The following is a 20,562-nucleotide window of genomic DNA, read 5'->3' as shown; positions in this document are numbered from 1 at the left end:
TCGCCCGACGTTCCACACTGATACAAGCCCAGAGTATTAACTGTCTATCTCGATATGAAGCCTCCCTCCTAACACTGCAGACTTTAGGTCTATCAATTAATATTGCTGACTATGCAATGTATGTGAAAAATGCAATGCTGTACTTGCCACATAAAGCCCTCGAACAAGAGGAAATGCCTGCAATGATCATCTGTTACCTGTGACCTTTGGGTCTACCTTGATACTATTTGGCAACCTCCTAGACTTGCACTTTCGTTCAGCTACGCATCAGTTAATCTATGTTTTTTGTTTTTGTTTTTATATAGCACGGACTTTACCCGAAGGTGTCAGAGCGCTTCACAATAGGAACAGTACTGATACATGAGGAGAAAATTACAAGTGAGCATGTTACAAAAGCAAACGTTACGTTACATGAGGCAATAGTGATAATTGTGCAAGTATCAAGAGCAAACAAAATACAAGAGGTAGCAAACGATACGTTACAAAAGGAAAAAGTGACGTGTGCATGTTACAAAAACATACAAAGTACAACTAGAGGTATAATACTGCAATAAATGTGCCTTATGTAACGCTAGAATACTACTGTAACGCGCTCTAACACCTCTGGGTACAGTCCGCGATATATAAACTAAGCACGAGTTAACGTCACATTCCTGCGGGAAGAGGAATGATTGAGGAAGGGGAGAGGAAGGATTGGACTAGACTAGAGAGAGTACCCAGGGAAATGGATACATTTAAAGAGACACAACACAATTAAAATACGGGCACGTGAAAATCGACATTTCTGGTGGGGGTTAGATATACCAACTTGGTGGTACGAGTTTAAAAAAAAAAAAAAATGTAAGGACTGGATTTTGCACAGACTCTACCCTAAGGTGTAGGAGCACTTAAACTAAGCACGAGTTAGAGTTAAAGTCACACTCATATGAGGGAGGAAGGTTCGAGGAGCCCCATTAACACACGCATTAGAGAGAGTACGCAGAGAAAATGCATCCAGCAAACAGACACAGCAAAACTAAATCACAGGTACATCTAAATCGAAAGATCATGCGGGGGTTAGATATACCAACTTGGTGGTAAGGGCTTCCAATTTACGCAATTGTATTATGTTTGATTTCAAGCCGAAGGGATAGGTGGCAGCTCCTTCATCTTGTTGTTATAAAAGCGTCTAAGGGGGGGTGAGGCGGGGTAGGGAGGAGGAGACATCTGCAGCCCAGGAGAGGGAGCGAAGAGCAGCTGTTCCGAATAACAAGGAGGGGGCAAACTGCGATGTGTGAGGAGGCGGGGTTGGTGTCAGACAGGAGAAGGCTGGAGCCCCGTGAGTGATTGTAAGGGAGGGGTAGGGGGATGAAGAGCCGAGAGAGTGGGGTGGAAGAGCAAGAAGTGTATACAACATAGAAAGTGAAACAAGAAAAACAAGACAAGCCCGGCGTGGCGCGCGCTTGGCGGGGGAGCGGACCCTTTGAAGTACGATGCCAAACGGATTGCATGGCGGCACGATGCACGTGATTGTGCGCGTGCTCGCCATGCAATCCACTTTTGGGAGCCCCTTACTAGAGTCTCGCTGAGCGATCGCTTACGCGATAGCCAGGCAAGACCTAAAAAGGAACATTCTAAGCACTACCCGGTTCTTAGAAATCAAAACAAAATCATAAATACAGTCGGTTTTGTTGTGTTTTGTTCCGGCCTGGGTATTCGTAACACTGATATAGGTAGACTGCCATAAAACCAAGGTGATCCTTAAGTCCTGGAATTAAATAAAATACATCGGACATAACTACAAGAGTTTGCCAAGGCTCGTGAACCTTATTTGTAAGCCGATGCTTTATGAGGAGTTCTTAGACAGCCACCCAGAGAGAAGGTAAAGTTGTGGGGAGACGAAACCGCAGGAATCCCAAGACAAAGGGAGGAGTCAGAGGAAGCAGCTGCTGAGCCGGTCGGAAGCACAGGTGATCTTGCTAGGTCGACTCAAACGTATAGTTTGATTCAAAGTGAGGATGGATGCGTCTGACAAGGGCAGTCATAGACCTCAGATTCTGAAAGTGCCACTGAAGGAGCGATGATCACTTGAAGTAAACAAAAGACAATAGCAGAAAATGCAACACAACACCTGTCGTTCTAGATACACAAAAGACCTCCCTACAAAGACACACCATCTACCCAACTGTTCACAAATACCTACCAACAAATGGGTAACATTTCCGTCTCAAACGCAACCTGCCACTTGACACCATACCTGCCCTTCTACATACAGCACTTGCCTCTGCCTTTACACCTGCCCGCTGGCAAACGTCAACTGAAAAGCCATTCAGATCCATATTTAACGGCACAATTAAACACCAACAACAGATAGGACTCTAAACTCGTCCTCACTTCCTTTAAACATGGCACTGCTCTTTGACAGGGAGCAGCCCTAAGCCGTCCCTCTGCAATGTCCCTAAAAGTCTACTGGGACGATACAGTCACCACCACAAGAACCTCTTTCCGCGACTGCTTATAGTTCAGAGTCTGGGGAGCTGCCACAGCTATGACTTCTGACCTCGGCCTTTGAAGGGCACCAGTAGAGATCTCCTAGAGGAAAGATTAGGATAAGCAGCGCACCCCTCACCTGCATTGACGCCATGATGGAATCCCCGCCCCTCCCCCGCACTCTGCGGCAGCCGCTGCTTCCATCACAGGAAACGGCCTAGCGACGGCGCATCGATCACGTGGGTAGCACGTACCTGGAGGAGAGTGCGCATGCGCCAACCTTGCAGTTTAACCACGCCTTTTCATTAAGTGGGTAGTTACACAAGTTCAGCTGATTTAGTTCGCTGTTCTCGGGTTTTCCGGTTATAATTTTGAAGGAAGGAACGCGGTGTGAAGAGAACCCACGAAAACGCTCTGGACAGTAGTGGTTTGGGGTTCAGTTTGACGCCGACGTTTAATTAAGGGGACCCGCGCTCCTCTCAGAACCAACCATGGTGCTATCTTGTGCATTAAATACTTCATCGTTTGAAATTGAAGCAGCGCTGGATGGGGTTTGCACCGTGCAAATAGGGTTGGCACCTAAATGACTGTGCAGATTGGATTTCAAAATCATTTCAAAACCGGTATTTTTAGCCGTAATCTGTACGTACTTAAAACAACAAATGTAAATTGAAAACACCTTTAAATGTATTCTAGAGCTGCCTTAAAGATCACTAACTTGAAAGACACACAGGAAAGTCTTGTTACAAATACATTTGATTTTCTTTATAAACAAAAAAACATTTGCGCAGCTGCATCATCACAAGCGTACGGGTGCTCAAGCGAAAAACTGATCGCCATTGAGTACAGCTCAGGAGGGGCTAATCTTTGTCGAAGAGAGTGGTTTTCAGTTCATTCTTGAAAGTCAAAACAGAGGCAGCTCTGCGTCGGCTCACTTGTAGTGCGTTCCACAACGTGGCGGCCAGGACCATTAATGTTCTCCCTCCTTGCTTAGCCTTGGTGAATTTGGGAACCTGCAGCAACAAAAGATTATTCGACCTAAACAATCTGCATTGCTTATATGGGCTAAGTCTTTTTCTCAAATGGGAAGGGCCCTCAACAGAAAAGGCCTTAAACACCAGAGTAATAGCTTTGAATGTATTCCGTTTTATGATTGGCAGTCAGTAAAGTTGCCTTAGATGAAGCGATATAGATTGCTGATAAGGGATTCTTCGGATCAGTCTTGCTGCTGCATTCTGGATCAACTGAAGTCTGCTAATTAGGAAGGCAAAAAGGCTCAAATATAGATTATAGCATAGTTAAATAGGAGGTTACCAAGGTGTTGACCACCTTTTTTTGTGTATTCTCCGGGATAAAATGCGGCAATTTCTTCAGAGATTTAAGTTTAGCAAAACAAACTGATGGCAATGGTTTAATTACAATAGAAGAAGAAAGACTTGAATCAAACACTATTCCCAAATTCCTAGCAGGGGCTGGGGAGGATAAGTTCCTCCAGAGACTAGGGAGGAGCGGACAACATGGACCAAAGAAAATACCTTTGTTTTTGTCCGAGTTTCATTTGGGGAAATTACTATCTATCCATCCACCGACTCCCTTAAGGCATTCCTTAAGCTTAGTAAGGGCAGAATCCGAGATTTCCTGGAAGGACAATAGAAGGTGGGTATCGTCCGCATAAGACACCACCTGCACACCCCAAGATTCAGTCAGCTGCATCAGAGGTGCTAAATAGAGATTGAAAAGAGTAGGACTCAAAGCTGAGCCCTGAGGAATATCATATAGCAGAGGCTTAGGGGAGAACGAAAACGGATGAAGATAGACCCACTATGATCTATCTCCAGAAAAGATTTCGGCCAATAATCGGCCTTTCTAGTCTTGTATAGTATCATGTCCAGACTCTTGAAACTACAAGTGGCTGGTATTTTTCTTTTGGAAAGGAGGCAACCCAACTTGCAAATCTTTTGTGCAAATTCACGTACAAGTTATACTTGAGTGGATGGATCTTTGTGTTGAACTGAGCCTTAACTAATGGTGGGTGAGCCACTGAAAGCTCTAGATTGAAGACTGGCACTAGCTCGGTTTGAGGTCATGTTGAAACCTTGAGCCCAAAATGAGCCAGCCATCTTTCATATGGCTTCTGCCTGCCACCTTCATTCTACCTTCATGCACAAAGAGGTAAAAACAAAGCATTAACATTTGAGGTAAAAAGAAGAGACAAATAGATAGCTATTTAGTGGCAGATATCAACAAACAGAATTCAGAAACCTGTTAATCGCAGCTTCCCCCTTTAGCAAATTGTGTGATCTTAGGCAAATATATTATTGTTCTGATCCAACTTTTCTTCTGTATCGCATATGAAAGCACCATCAAATACGCAAGTTCAGCAATCCATCTGGAAAAAAACCTATTGCGTTTGATTTAACAGAATATAACCTTGCTCTATTACAATCTGGGCCACATACAGGGTTCACATGACAACTGTCTTGCCTCTTAGTTCACTAATGGTACAGTCAATAGAGCGGGTGCGAGGGCAGGAATGGTTGTAAGGGCATGTTTAAAAACTCACTTTTAATAAGTACTTCTCAGTGCAGTGACATACTAATATCAAAGCTCCTTCCTGGTAAAGAAATACACTTTTTTGAAAAGACTATCATATGATGTTTTTGTATGATTTACAGGACAAAAATGTCCAGAAACTCATGACCAAGCTTGTACTCTTAAGTTGTTAGCTCACCTACCTCTAGGCTTAACATCAAGACATCAGTAATGCATCAATAACAGTGAAGCACTATTGATCCCAGAAGGACAACAGAGAGAAGTAAATTTGCAAATCATGAAAGCTTATTAGTAGATTTGCCAAGTTACAAATTCAAATCATTCGAGTTAGTCTTAGATCATCAAGTAAACAGATGATGAGTATAATTCAAAGCGATTCAAATATAGCAAACCCAAGGATCGATTATTTAAAGTGGTCATATGCAAATCAAGTAAGTTTGGTTATCCCTGAAGGGAAAGTCCGTAACTCTAAGCTAAGAAATAATAAGAATGATTAAAGTTTAAGAAGAAGCTATCAGTGAGTCGATCCTATTAAAGGCAGAATAAAAGAAGATGCAGTCAGGTAAATGAGAAGGATTTGCTCAGGAGTCTAACTCTTGGAGCATGAGCAAAGTCTCCAAAGTAAAAGGGACATCAACTCTCAAGCAAGGGCATCTCTAAATATAACTAGCAAGCCACTGCACAATTAAAACATACAATTCTCTACAGTGAAGGACAACTCCCTATGGTGCCCATGAAGAGAACCAACCAGAATCCAACATTTCATTGATAACACTATTGTAGTCTTCCTAGTCATCGCACAACGCAAGTGTTCAGCTGCATGAAAATCTAGTAATATTAACAAACTCATTCATTTCTTTGTTCTTGTCAAGCACATGTGTGTAACACTGCTGAACACGTAACATGCAACAAACTCTGGCCTCTTTTGCAAGTAAAATATCTTAAGCAAGCCTATTCTGGATAACCATTGCTCTAAGATCCACTAATTCTGTATAACAGCCAAAGCACCAGCTGAGTTGCTGGCTAGATGGTAGACTGGAATATATAACTTTAAAATGTAGGTTATTCAACACTATCATAGCACCAAAGATGTCACCTCCAATAAGCAAAGCAATATGCTTGGCTCTCCCGTGCCGCACTACTCTCAAATTATTTAACTGATCTACATGATACACCTTCGGGAACACTAAAGCTAGATCACAGCTGCCTCTCTAATTCGCAGGAAGCTTAAAGAAAGCATTTTTTTATACACACAACAGGAATGAAATGATCCCTCCCATCAAACACCTGTTCTCCCAGGAATTTAGATCTCTGTGAGCATTCCCTCCAACCCATCATCTGAGGATTTCTAATCTTTTCCGTTCTTGTCATGAAACAAAGCTTTCCTTGCTGTTGCTGATCTAAACTCAACTTTTGGTGTATCTCAGCATCCTTTAATTTATCTTCTTCCTTTTCGAACTCACCCTGAGGTTCTCTCTTTCCCTTGATTTCAAGTTCTAACCTACGGTATAACCCCTCAATAACATTCTTCTCATCTTTATTCATCTTACAAGTCATCCCTTCTTTCTGAGCACGGGAAACATAGAGGGTAGAACAAGTTTAGACTGGACTCAGAGACCCTTGCCACAAAGCAAAAGTGTGGTATAAATATTGAGGCCCTGACTCCAGGAATTTAGAACTCTTTTGGATCAAGAAACCTGCCAAGAAGAAGAGCTGGAGAAGCTGTGATGAGCTACTACCACTTTGCTGTGTTGGCCTGCAGTGGCTGCTTCTGTCTTGGGCAGAGAAAGGGCTGGAATGAGATTCCTGCAACTTCTTTGTTTCTCCAAGTGCTTGAGCTAGAGCTTGCCCCCTGTTCAAGAATTTTCAGGAACAGCAAAGACTTCAAGTTCATATGCTACCAGCACTGGGAACTGTGTGTTTTGTGAATCAACAAAAGAAAAAGCAACCCGACGCCATCAACGATGCAGCGGCCGGTTCCGTGTCCTGAAGGCACCACAGAGGGCACCGCCGCACTTCAACACTGGTCTCACTGATGACACCCGACGGCGCCACTGAGTAGCTGCTTGCACTGTTACCTGTGGACACCACGCTTTGCACCGCCACCATGGTATCCACACTGACGCTGCTTGCACCGTGGTTTGAGAGCACCGCTTGTAAGTTAAGCGATGAACCGATCCGTCCCACACCGCATCCTTGGCCTACTATCTTCGGCGCCATCTACTCCGGTTCGTCAGCCAACCACAGCGCTTCAGCAATGAGGATGCCGCTGCTTGAACCAGCGTGACTTAAGTGTACCATCACATCTCTCCCTATAAGGGCTGGATCATGAAAATGCCTAGCTGTGGTAGACAACATGGCATCAGGCAAGACTTGTCTACGGTCTGCTGAAACCCACATCTCATCCTGATTCTTCACACACCCTGCTCTGACCCAACCCTCCTATTCACTTTCTGTGACTTCTTCCTGCAAACTCTTGATCTCTTATTATGTATCAGCAACAGTCAACAAATGCCTTGTAACAACATCAGTTTCAGAATTGTTTGAATGGTCTCTGTTCAATGTACAGAATCCAAGAGCACAGTATCTGGCTGTCTCATCTCCATAGTGGTGGCCAGTGGTCACAAAATTACATCCACTCTTGTGTGCTGCACATTTTACAACCGCTATTTCAGTGGGCAAATGTAGAGTCTTAAGCAGGTCCATAACATAATTGCTTTTTTGGATGGGGGAGCCAGAGGAAGTCATGAAACCCCCCTGAGACTATAATTTTCCAAAATCATGGCACACACCAAGCCATGTATTAGCTATCAGTGTAGATGTGTACTTGTAGATTGTTGGAGACACAACAGGGCCTACTAAGAGTGATCACTTCTGCCTCCTGTGCAGAAGTTACATGGCAGAAAGACGAGGCTTATACTACACCTTCCAAGGTGAAGACGGCATAGGCTGCTTTCGAAATCCCTCGTTCATCTCTTAAACAAGAGCTGTCCAAAAACAACACACAATCAGACTCTTCTAGAGGGACGTCTTGAATGTCAGGTCTTGACTTGGTACACAATTCTGTAGCATTCAGACAATCATGGTCAACCCCATCGTTATTCTCATCAGTAACAGGCAAGGAGAACAATGTGGCATGGTTGAGACAAGAGCACCTCTGCAGAGGGATATTCTCCCCATTATAACCCACTCATAACGGATCAGCCTGCTGTTTATCATATATTGTGTTTGAGCGCAAGTGAGCAAAATCTCAACAGAATGGGGAACCATGACTGTAAAGGATGACATAATTATCCCTTCACACTGCTAAATGCTGACACCAGCTGCAGCTACCGCCTTTATGCAACCTGGCAACGTTGTGGCCACTGAGTCAAGAGTAGCAGAGAAATAGGCAACTAGATGCTTAGAATTGCCATGAGTCTATGTGAGAACAGATAGGGAGCACCCATCCCTTCCACTGCAGTACAAAACAAAGTCCTTTCGTGGTCAGACATCACTAGAGCAGGGGCACTGCAGTGACTTCTTCTCAGCTCAAGGAAGGCTCTAATGCAGTTATTGTCCCCTGGTAGCAGATCAGAAGCATCTTTGTGTGAGAATCCACAGACAACAGCAACCTACTATTCTGAGAAACATCCTGACTTCTCTTTGCATTGTGGGAGTGTTCATTTTGAAAAATGGTAGAGATTCTCTCAAGAGACACTTTCCTAGCTCATTTCTCAATATGTTGTCTCAGATACAGGAATTCCGTCTGACAATGTTGTAATTTGGCTGGGACACTTTAAGTCCATTTTTGGCCAAATGGTTCAAAAGGGCAATTATGTCTTGTCTGCATACATCTTGTGTTGTTGGCGACACCAATAGGTAATCAATGTACTGGACCAAGACTGAGTTGCATGGCAGCTGCAAGGTATCCAGATTTTTTTTTAGTATATGATTGAAGATAGAGGGATTTTCCGTATAACCTCATGGAACTCAGCAGCTTGCTAGAATTTTATTTTGGAATTGGAATGGAAAAGAATGCTTGGCACATGTTGATGACCATGTGCCACACGGCATCACAGATTATCTGGAATAGTATCACAGCAGGGTTTTGTACCACAGGACAACAATATTATTGAACATTTGCAAGTCCAGTACTAATGTCCACTTCTAATTTGGGTTCTGCAAACCCATTATAGGAGAATTTGAAGGACTTCCAAATATCGCATTTAAGATACCTTGCACTACGTATACTCAATTATGGGGGTAATTCCAGCCACCACCTCTGGTGAGAGGTTGTACTGGGGCGTTTGGGGATTCTCTGCATTCTGATTGTTAATCTCACAGGTTCATCATCTTTGATCAGGCCAATGTCTTTGCCAGTATAATCACAGACTTCCTCGTTAAAGAACTCCTGTAAGGCAGGGGTTAAGTCTTCTTATGTCAAAACCAGGAGTAATCTAGTGGCTGACTTTTGCATGTGAGACTATATTTATCCATAACAGTAGGAGAAGGGGCATTCGTCTGGGTAACTCTTGGCGGTTCCTCTGTCAGCCACTGCAGCAACATCGTGCACCCAGGTCACAAATCATTAGGAACTGCATTGTCAAATAAGGTGTTTAAAGTATGTTCTTAGTCTTAAAAAACGGTCAACTTGTGTGAACCAAAGGTCAGGTTTTTCTCTCAGTTTTGGAAATTGATTTGTAAATGCGAAAAAATCACCACAAATCCAAGGCACATGCACAAATCTGAATATCACAAATCTGAAGAGACAAGGGATTGAGCCTTCTCTGACTCCCTTACCAGAATATAAATCTCACGCAACAGAGAAGAGCTAAAAGAAGGGATTGTTCTGTTCCCCAGATTGAGGGACAGAGAGATACAAAAAATTCTCCATCTACCCTCAATGGATAGTATGTCTCTTGTACAACCCTACCAAAGTCAAAATAAGGAAAGACAAAAAAATAATAATAATCAGGGAAGACAAAAAATGTCTCAATACTGCCCTCACACACTTTGCAGTGTCATGCTTCATCATAGGGCCGCATCATACATCCAGGTGCAGACCAACACACTGGATGAAGGGCAAGTTTTTTTTATATATGAAGAATAGTGGTGAGAGTAGAGTAAAAGTGAAGAGACACAAAACAATACGCAAAAGTGTAACACAGCTGAAAGGAAAAACATGTATTCCCCTTACAGACGGGACCAAAAGAGTGCAGATATAAATAGTTGAAACTCCCTAGTGGTCAACACTCGATTTTTTTTATTTATGTTAACCACTGGCAGGATTAAAACTTAGGATCTGGGGTATTCAGGGAAGGTAACGACCTTTCTATCCCCACTGCAAATACCAACATGTTTCTGCCAGCTTTTTTTGTGCCCAACCAGGTCACTCTGGCTTTTGTCAGGGTGTTGGTCCCTAGTCTATGGCCTTCACCCCTATTCGGGTGTTTTTACCTTTTTATTTTATGCGTTAGACAATGTCACCGATCGGCGGAGGACCAGTGTGAGGCTTTTGTAGACAGTGTCTCTTTGGAGTAAGTGTGACGACAAGAGCACAGCCACACTAAGGTCCCGGGTTCAGAGAAGTTCTTGTGAACTCTTAAATATGATTCCTCTTCGGAAATTTCCAGAGTCCGCGAAAATTGGACATTGTCTAACGCATAAAATAAAAAGGTAAAAACACCTGAATAGGGGTGAAGGCCATAGACTAGGGACCAACACCCTGACGAAAGCCAGAGTGACCTGGTTGGGCACAAAGAAATCTGGCAGAAACATGTTGGTATTTGCAGTGGGGATAGAAGGGTCGTTACCTTCCCTGAATATCCCAGATCTTAAGTTTTAATCCTGCCAGTGGTTAATATAAATAAAAAATGGAGTGTTGACCACTAGGGAGTTTTAACTATTTGTATCTGCACTCTTTTGGTCCCGCCTGTGAGGGGAATACATGTTTTTCCTTTCAGCTATGTTACACTTTTGCGTTTTGTTTTGTGTCTCTTCACTTTTACTCTACTCTCACCACTATTCTTCATATATAAAAAAAACTTGCGCTCCATCCAGTGTTTTGTTTTGCTCTGTACCTGGATGTATGATGCGGCCCTATGATGAAGCATGACACTGCAAAGTGTGTGAGGGCAGTATTGAGACATTTTTTGTCTTCCCTGATTATTATTCTTTTTTTGTCTTTCCTTATTTTGACTTTGGTAGGGTTGTACAAGAGACATACTATCCCATTGAGGGTAGATGGAGAATTTTTAGTATCTCCCTGTCCCTCAATCTGGGGAACAGAACAATCCCTTCTTTTAGCTCTTCTCTGTTGCGTGAGATTTACATACACAAATCTACCCACAATAACCTCCCTCAATGGTTATGCTTTGGTCTCTGCATCACTTTGGACACCCTCCCCATCTGGTCTTCACCTTTCTTTTTTTTCTTTCTTTTTTCTTGCTGAGCCCACCATTCTTGAATCTTTTGAACATCACTCCATCTTTAAATGTTAAAGACTGAGGGGCTGATTTAAATTTAGGCAGCTGGAGTAATTACAGTCACAATGTCAGGGTAATTTACTCCCGCCATGGTGAGGGTCCTGCTGTGTTACAAATGCCAGCTGCACTTGTGCACATCTATTGCATTTCTGGGAACTGCCATCATGGCAGCTCCTGGAAATGCATTTTAATGTTAATGGACGACTCTGTCAATATGACGGAACCGTACATCAAACTTACACGTTTTAAAAATATTTTCAAAAAGAAAGCTGGCCATGTGTCCGGCCACTCTAAATAGAGCGGGCAGACACATAGCCAAATCTCCGACGGAGCTTACTCTGCTTGAGGTATGTGTAGGTTGCAGCGACAGGGTATTCTCCACCATCTACACTCTGAAGGTCAAACTGACTCTAAATGAGGCAGGTGGACCTTCAGATTGGCTGAAAGGGTACTCTGTCACCATAGCAATGGAGTACACTTTCCGCCAACATATAAATCAGCCCTAACTCCCTTAGGTGTAATTTTAGTCCAGGTAGTAGATTTTCTACTATACAGTGTTTCTGGATGCGATGCAAGGTCAGCTGGGAGTGCAGCGGCGGGAAGAGTGAGGCAAGGAGCCACGTGGCTGTTCTGCCCGCGGGAGCAGCAGTTTCCAGAAGCAGCCCTGGTATGGTATATGCATGGTGTGAGGAGTGGCAAAAAGGCTTGAGGCATCCTGCCACCCTGCCACACTTCCAGGCGGGTGGGCATAGTGAAGGGAGTGAGGAGTGGTCAGCTGCACTAGGCTCTGACGCGTGGTTAAGCGCTGCAGTAGTGCAAAGGCAACCGGCTTAGAAGTCAGTGTGGCTTGCACCCTGCCACCCCGCTACTCCCCCCCACTCTGTTACCTCTCAGTTTCGTCTCCGCCCAATCTCGCAGCCTCAAAGTTGCTCCTGATCTTACCCATACTGCCTACATTTCCAGCAGTTACCCCACACCTGACACACTGTCTCCACAGCACTTTTCTAGGCACTCCCTCAGCCTCCATTGGTTGCCATCGCCTCCCACCATTCAGTCCCTTGGATTCATAGCCCCACAGTCTTGCAGGTGTCCGCTTCAAACCCAGCAGTGCCCAGTCGTGTCCAGCCGAGCAGTGCCCAGGAGAACCAGGGTCTGGCCCAGTTTGGCCCACCGAACCGGCTCCTCCCAGAAAATTTGCGTTTAGTCACTATCCAAGGCCAGCAGAAGACTGGTAGCAGGACAATGTCAGTGAGGTACGGTTATCCCTATTGTGCAGCACCACATGGCCACCCCATGGGCTTTTCATTGGGTTCATCCTCCAGCAGAACTGGTAGGGGCAAAGGGGGTCATTAGGTGCACGAACAGAGGGTCATGAGATCTGACAAGATCCGAGGCATAGTGAACCCGGCCACCAGACAAAGTTGCAAGGGCAAAAATAAAAGCAATACTAAGCAAGAGCTGTGGTAGGTGGTGGGCACAAGCGATGCTCTGTCGCAGAGAATTCCAATAATGCCATTGCCTTCTCTAAAGAAAGTAAAATAATGGATTTCATGAAGCCCACTAATAACATCTGTGCCAACCTTTCACCTCAGACTCAAGGCCCATTACTAGAATCCAATAAATGGCCCAGAAACTTTAGTCAGCACCCAACAGAAAGCACTGACGCCGCAACAAGGAGGTTAATAACAATGCAAGCCATTGTACATTTAACAGGCTTCTTTGCTTGCCACATCACACAGCTAAGTGCAACTGATGAATTAAGTAGGGGATTATGCAGCACTCTGCAGGAGGGGCATCGTCAGATGGGCAAACTCTCTCGAGAAATCTCCCTGTACAGACCAGCGTTAACAGCAGGGTTGTAACCAATACAGCCCCTGTCCCAGTGGAAGTAGATGGTTCAGCATGCTCCCTTATTTTACAGGAGATAGAGTCAATCTTGCTCAGCCCTTTTGGGCCACCTGAACTGAGTTTGAGCAAGACTAATAAGAGAAAGCCTATGGCGGATTACAACCATTTGCTTAGTCCAATAAAACTGTCTCTTGAAAGCCATCCTTTCTGCCTGACCAACCGATCCAAGCACATCCAAGTCTGAAAATCACTGATCAGCTCAACGATAATATATGGAATACATCCTCCATCCAATCTAGGGCTCTGTACTCAAGTGAGAAAGATGCCACAGTGGGGGTGGCAAGTGATAGGAATGGGGCACTTGCTAATAGCAACAAACACGCCTCGCTGACAGTTTCACTTTGGGCCTCCCTTTTAAACAACATGGAAGTGATATTTTCAGCCCTCAGTTTTCAGTCTGACAAACTGGCGCTCCAGTTGCATTTGCTTAATGCATTAGCAGTTCATGTCACCGGAAGAGATAATGCTATATGAAATGGTACTAAGAGTTCAAGCTGATCCTGCCACCAATTATCAATCTTGCTCGTGCTCATCCACACTCCACCTGCTTACCCCTGTTCCGTCTATTTTAGCTGTCATACTAGGGGGAGTTAAAGGCCCTAGATTTCAAAGTGATACCCTCCCTCCAATGAAATTCAGTAAGGAAGAGATAACACAGGAGACGCAATCAACAGACTCAATTGATGTAGACGTGCATGAGATAGATCAACGGCAAGTACATACCAACAAACCCACCCTACTTAGCAAACTATCAGTTGGCACAGAGCATCCAAGTTCTACCCTCCCGATGACTGGAACACCTTATTCTTCATTATCTGCACCTCAACGATCCCCCTCAAAAAGGAGATAAAACTGCAGAGAAAAGCAAAGAATAATCGGGGTAATCAAACTGGTTAGGATAGGGTGGGTTTGCTCATACAGCCCTTACCATCAACAAGCCCTCTGCCCCAGGCCTACATAAATACCACTCGCAGAAGCTTTCATAAAAGATAAGTTGCCCCTTACTGGAAAACAGAATTATTAAATTTTCAAATCCAAAATAGCAACAAAGGCTGGACAGCTGCAAGCTTGGGAAGAAAGACACAATCAAGAGACAGCTATTAACTCACAAGTTGCACGTCCGAGTCAATTATCTTCCCTTATTGATCTACCAGTCCTTATGGGGCACCCTTCCCTTGTGAAGCCAGTGGCACCCATCCTGGATCGATCTAGGAGCAGTGACATTATATTCACTACTAAGTAAATAGTATTGCCTATTAACCAGCAACTCAATGCCATGAGGCCCTAATGAATGATAAAGTAATAGGCAGCTTCTCACCTCAAGTCTCATGTGTCATCGTATCTGCACCTAAGGCAACAGCATAATTTATCGCACATAGATTACATTACCCCTAGGGACTCTGAGACCCGCCTCCGGGAACCACAGCCAATGACCGGCGTGAATACCTCAGTAGAGTCTGAGGCCATCAGTAGTTCTCGTCTGCAAACAAAGAAATTTGAGATGTTCCTAACCTATGTGTCCAGAGGCACATCCTTAACAGAAGTGCCATCCTCAAAGTGATGGTTTTATTAGAGGACCTGGATCACATAAACTCCAACAGCCTTGAAGCTGTAAAATTTAAGCCCCATCCAATGATGTGAGGTAGGGACATCACAATGACTTCGTGGTCTTTCCAGGATAAAGCTAATCAGATCTGGCATTTTAGGGACAAGTTCTTTGACTGGGGTATTGCTGTATTGCAATTGCCCCCCTGCATTATCCCAACCCCTTATCTCCAAGTGCCTCAAATTTTATATAATCTCATAGTGGCAGTCGCAGAGTTACTGTCAGTCCAGACAAGTGAAAGAGCTGATTTGAAAGCCTGTGAGTCACTAGTGCTCCACTGGATGGTCCCTACAACCAAACCAACATCTTGCCCACTGCATCTTATGAAGGTGGTTTAGGGACCTGGCCTATACAGGTCTTCGCTCATGCATGAAACCCGTGATTGTCTTTCATGTCAGGGAAATCAAATGTCCACTTTAGTCACAAGCCAGGTGAACTAAAAACCAACCAAATAATATGCACAGGCCTGCCCGCTGTTGCAGAGATAGCAAATGGCTACACAGATCACAAAGCAACAACACCATCTAATCAATATGAGATTGCCATTGTGGCTTGAAAGCGCAACTCAGGAAAGGTCCGGGCGGGGCATCATTCCATGAGGTGGGGGCAGCCCATAAACTACTTGTTAACACCATGGGCACAGTATCCTCTGTATCAGGGTCTCTCACTATGCCAAGTCCCAAAGCAGACCATCCTCTTTTGGAACATGTCAGGAATGAGGGCCAAACTTGAAAACAAATCCTGAATCAGCTTTATGGACATATTTGCAAATGCCTGCATGCAAGAGTCCTGGTCAGTAAAACCGGTGCATCTAAACGGATTCAAAACTTTCCATCTTGCTGCAATTCCATCTACTTTCAGCAGCCCAGAGTGTGGCCTGGCAATGTATTTCTCAGTTATTGTTTGCACCAGAACCTTCTTATACAAACCTGATACGTCTTTTTACCATTTACTTGGCCTTGAATTTAGGGATGGTACAAGGCTGGGTATTATCATTTTTTACAAAAATCCCATCTGCAAATAGAGGCTGTGTACTGTCTAGGTTGGGAATGGACATAGACTTTCTTATATCAAATGTGATAAAGACCTGGGCTTGGTGTGGGGGGAGATTTTAATGCCCATCTCTGTCTGTAGGAGGCTGGCTTAGTATATGAGGCACACTTTATTCGAGTGATGCACCTTGCTCTAATCCAGGCAACCCTTATGGTGGTTTTAGTGGTCTTTAATACCCATAGAAAGCTCTCAAAGTGGTAGCTGTGGAGAGCAGCCTTCAGTCTTATCTTGAAGGAGTGTTAAGTGGCTTGTTTTACCAGTTCAATCATGTAGTGTAGATTAAACGAAAAAGAACCACACAGTGTATATATAAAAAAGTGGAATGCAAACTGTGACCAAAGTTTGGATTTGGACCAGGAGACTCAATGTATCTGGGGACACAAGGAACCACCCAAGGTAAGTAACCAGGAACCCCATGGAGGTTCTGTGCAGAGTGGGAACACAGACGTGTGCCCAATAGAAGTCAACGGGAAAGTCACTGTTGCAGTTTTTAAGAAGGACCCTTCCCAGTGGAACCCGAAGAAACCCTGTGGAAGACAGAAGGTTGGTGAGTCACCCCATCCATGGATATCTCAGGAACCAGGATACCTACACCAGGGGAGCCGGCTGCATAGGTGGGAAGTGAGGTCGTAAACAGCCGCAGACCACAATGGGGGACTTCGAAGAAGATGTAGCTCGAAAAGACTGTGCAAGATTCCAGTGGAATCCAAGGGTAGATTCTTGAAGAGGAAAACCTGTAAGCAGAGGGGACAGAGCTTATGCCACTCGGAGGTGACCAGGAGGCACGGAAGAGCAAAGCCCACCGATGTCAGACGGTTCAGAAGTGTTGACAGTGACCTTGGCGCTGCAGCTTTGAGGACCAGGTGACATTGAGGAAGACCAGGAGCCATGCACAAACTGCCTCAAGTCGGTTTTAAGGACCAGGGGGGTCAGTGTCCGGCAGGAGCACCAATAAGCCTTGGTAGCTGCAACAGCCATGGAGAGTGAAGAAGGAGGAACGTTGAAACTAACAAGGTCCAAGGGACTCACCACAAGCAGGAGAGTCAAAGCAGGCCCTGAGCAAGCAGAGGAGCCCACTGAAGCAGGAGCAGAGCCCCGGGAGGACCCAGGGGCCAAAGACACAGGAATCGCAAGAGGACCTCGAGCATCTCACTAAAAAGGAAGGCACATGGTGCAGAGGATGTGGTGAGGATGCTGTACTTGGCAGGATGAGATGCTGGATTTTCGTGTAGCCCAAAGATCTCTGGCAATGGCAAATCGGCGCGCTGCACAAGGGTTGGGTCCCAGCGGTTCTGACTAGGGATACTGGCCTCACAATTGCAGAAAGGACAGGTCACACCTCGAGGTAGTTGCAGAACCAACACCTGTGTTACTGAGCCTTACGAAGTCTGTGGGACGTCAGGAGTAGCAGACCGGTCAGCTTCGATGCGGTGTCTGCAGATGCAGGGGAGTGACTCTTTCGCTTCAAGGGAGATTACTTTAGATGTCCCTGACAGCCACAGGTCTGTTGAAGATCCTGGAAGAAGCACAGACACAGACGACAAAGAAGACTTGCAGAAGAGCGAGACCAGGGGCAGCAGGAGTGTTCTGTGATGCAGTCTCAGTTCCAGGCGAATTCCAACAAAGTCCAAGTGTCCAGACGGTCGAAGAGTGACATGGTTTCAGACTTGAGTCTTGTCTAATGACGACTCTAAGGAGCCACCCACAGGTAAGCTCTTAAGTACTCTGGGGAAAGGTTTGGAACAACTCAGTAGTCCCTCCCAGAGGAGGGGCTGGACAGAGGGGAGGATACTTCCATGTCCTTTATCCAGTTTTGTGCCAGAGTGGGAGTCAAGGGCTAACTAAACTGGCTCAAACTGGAGTATGCAAGGAGGGCACCAAATGTGCCCTACAAAGCAGCCTGGTGGCACTGGCAAGTGCCCTCTAGTCCAGTACACTAAGTTCTGCCTGGGAGGTGGTCACACCTCCCTGTGACAGGAAACCTATTGTTCTACCTTGCCCTGCTTGAGCTTGGCTCAGCAACAGGAGGGCAGTGTTATGTGCAAGGGTTATGCCCATGTTGCAAAGCTGCTCATTTCTTACATTGTCCTCTTTTTCACAAATAAAATTCTGCTGTGAACTTTTGCACATATTCGCGTGCGTGAGGATTAGTGTCTCTGAAACTATATCTGTTTACACATCTGGCTTTGATTATCACAGTGCCACGAACATCAAGTACAAGGCCTCTATGCACGCATGTACAAATGTCATTCTATCTTCATCCATAGGGCAACAGGACTATCTATATATCCATAACATTGCTAATCTGTACGTACATTGCAAGAATGCATTTTATTATAAATAATCAGCATCTCATAGTATTAGCAGAGGAGGCGCTAGCTGACACCAAGGGTCCCTGCATACTGAGACTTCACTACACAGCGTTCTGACATCTCCATGAGGGGTGTCCAGTTCATAACAAGACAGGGTCCTACATTCTCTCATGGAATATAATGGGTTTGGATCGTCCCTTGGGGGGATTCTTGGCTTCACACCTACACACACTCTAGGCACACTCAGAGTAGGGTTTGCATAGTAGGAGTACACCTGACTACTGCCTTGTATATAAGCCTGCATACATACACTCTCTTAGAACCATGGTAAAACTATATCTATTCTTTTGGTGCTTGTAATCACTTTCATCTGCTTCTGTCTACTGATTATCGCAGCACATGCATTTTATACAAGAATATCGTCGGTTCAATATTGAAAACGTCCCACTGTGTATTCTCTGTAAATTTCTCTGAAAACAAAAGAGCATGAGTGACTGAGCGAGAGGTTCTTATCTGTTACCACAATCCCTGAGGGGTCAAGGTTGTCATTCAGTGGTTGCGAAAAACCATACGCTCCCTAGTAAGGTAAGGGGGCTATTGTGATACTGTGAGCTAGCTGGTCTCTTGGCCAACATATCCTGCAGGGGTGTCCAGAACCAGTCTAGGCACCTCACCCAAAGTCTATGTTGTCCGACAAACGCGCAGATCCTACAGATTAGTGAGAACTACACGACATGGCGCCGCCAATGTTGGTTGGATCCTTATTTAACAGTCTACCTGTGTAGTTCAGTTGTGCTTTCTCAGAGACCCCTACTCGCCTCCAAACCAGAGACGTCCATGGTGGTAGGGAAATCCTCCTCAGCTGAGTAGGTATACCCTATGTATTGGCTGTAGGATATACAAGCATGTATGATAAAAACTTCCCACCTTGTGTAAACTCTATCTCCATAAATCCATTTACTAATTTCCTTCTTCTTTAAAAATAATGTCCATAAATGAAAATAACAAAGAAAATATTAGAGAGAAGAAGAAACTTTTAAAGTTACAGAAAATTGCAGACATGCACTTACTATTAAAATTATTACAATATGGTCTCCCGGCAACGGGTTTAGACGTTACCTTCATGGTTGAGGCACACAAAGTATTCAGAACAGAGGTATTCTATTCTTGGGTTCAGTTAACAGCTGCAGATGCTTGCACATAATTGTTTCACACCTACATTGAAGATGAAACACCAAATGAATACATTCCATATTGTAGTGTAATTGCATTTATATAGCGCTTACTACCCCTGACGAGGCATCAAAGTGCTTTTTCGACAAGTAGCAGGCTACTTTGGGACCCATAGAGGATTAGTGTTGAATTAGTATAGTGAAATATGACAGTAGTTTTAAGTGGTCGATAGGTTAGTCAGGTATTTGGATTCGGAAGGATAGCAGAAGGATAGAAGAGGAAAACAGGTTTGTATTTATATAGCGCTAGTTACCCCTGATGGGGTGTTGATGCACTTTTTTTAGCGAGTAGCACGCTACTCCGGAAGCCCATAAAGGATTAGGGGTGAATTAGTATGGTGAAATATGAAAGTAATTTGAGTGGTGGATATTAGTCAGTTATTTGGAGTGAGAAGGATAGCGGAGGGATAGAAGGGGAAGAAAGGTTTGCATTCATATAGCACCTGTTACCCCTGATGGGTGTTAAAGTGCTTTTCTGGCGAGTAGCACGCTACTCTAGAACCCATAAAGGATTAGTGGTGAATTAGTATAGTGGAAAATTGAATTTGAGAAGTGAACATGTTAGTCTCTTATTTTGATTGAAAAGGATAGTGGAGGGATAGAAGAGTGAAGGATTTGGATTTTTTTTATTTCGGAGATCATAGCAGTAGGAGGAGTAAAAGGGGTTTTGGAGGGGAGGAGTCAGAGGGAAGAGTTTAGAAAGGTTTGTTTTGGGGGATCGGTATAGTAAAAGAGGTGTCGGATGATGCCAAAAGGGGTAGAGTAAGGGAGAGTCTAGAAAGGGTTATTTTGTGGATCATAGTAGTGGTATGGGGTTTGGGATAAATGAGAGAATGGGTGTCGAGGATATATTGATAGATGTATAGGGTGAGAAATAGGGTAGTGTATTGGAAAGAGTAATAGAAAGAAATTTGAGATGAGTCAGAAAGTTGGGCTAGAAGATATATTGAGAGAAGTATAGG

The 20,562-nt window shown here is 44.5% G+C and overlaps 1 protein-coding gene across 2 annotated transcripts in view; it reads right to left on the bottom strand.

Moving 5' to 3' along the window:
- UBE2W (ubiquitin conjugating enzyme E2 W) overlaps positions 1–2,744 on the bottom strand; it is a 219,518-nt gene extending 216,774 nt beyond the window's left edge. Inside the window, exon 1 of one of the 2 annotated variants that reach the window (XM_085605426.1) lies at positions 2,609–2,744. In XM_085605426.1, coding sequence (XP_085461552.1) covers positions 2,609–2,623 — 15 coding nt within the window. In that variant the 5' untranslated portion in view covers positions 2,624–2,744. Of the gene's footprint in view, positions 1–2,261; positions 2,334–2,608 lie in introns of those variants that run through there. The other variant, XM_085605425.1, reaches the window with a different exon arrangement.
- Between the last annotated feature and the right edge of the window lie 17,818 nt (positions 2,745–20,562).

This window comes from Triturus cristatus, chromosome 5_1 (genome assembly GCF_964204655.1).
Source record: "Triturus cristatus chromosome 5_1, aTriCri1.1, whole genome shotgun sequence".
Taxonomy (NCBI): Eukaryota; Metazoa; Chordata; class Amphibia; order Caudata; family Salamandridae; genus Triturus; species Triturus cristatus.
The sequence above is the reverse complement of the archived record's forward strand: the minus strand, read 5'-3'. Positions and strand labels throughout refer to the sequence as shown.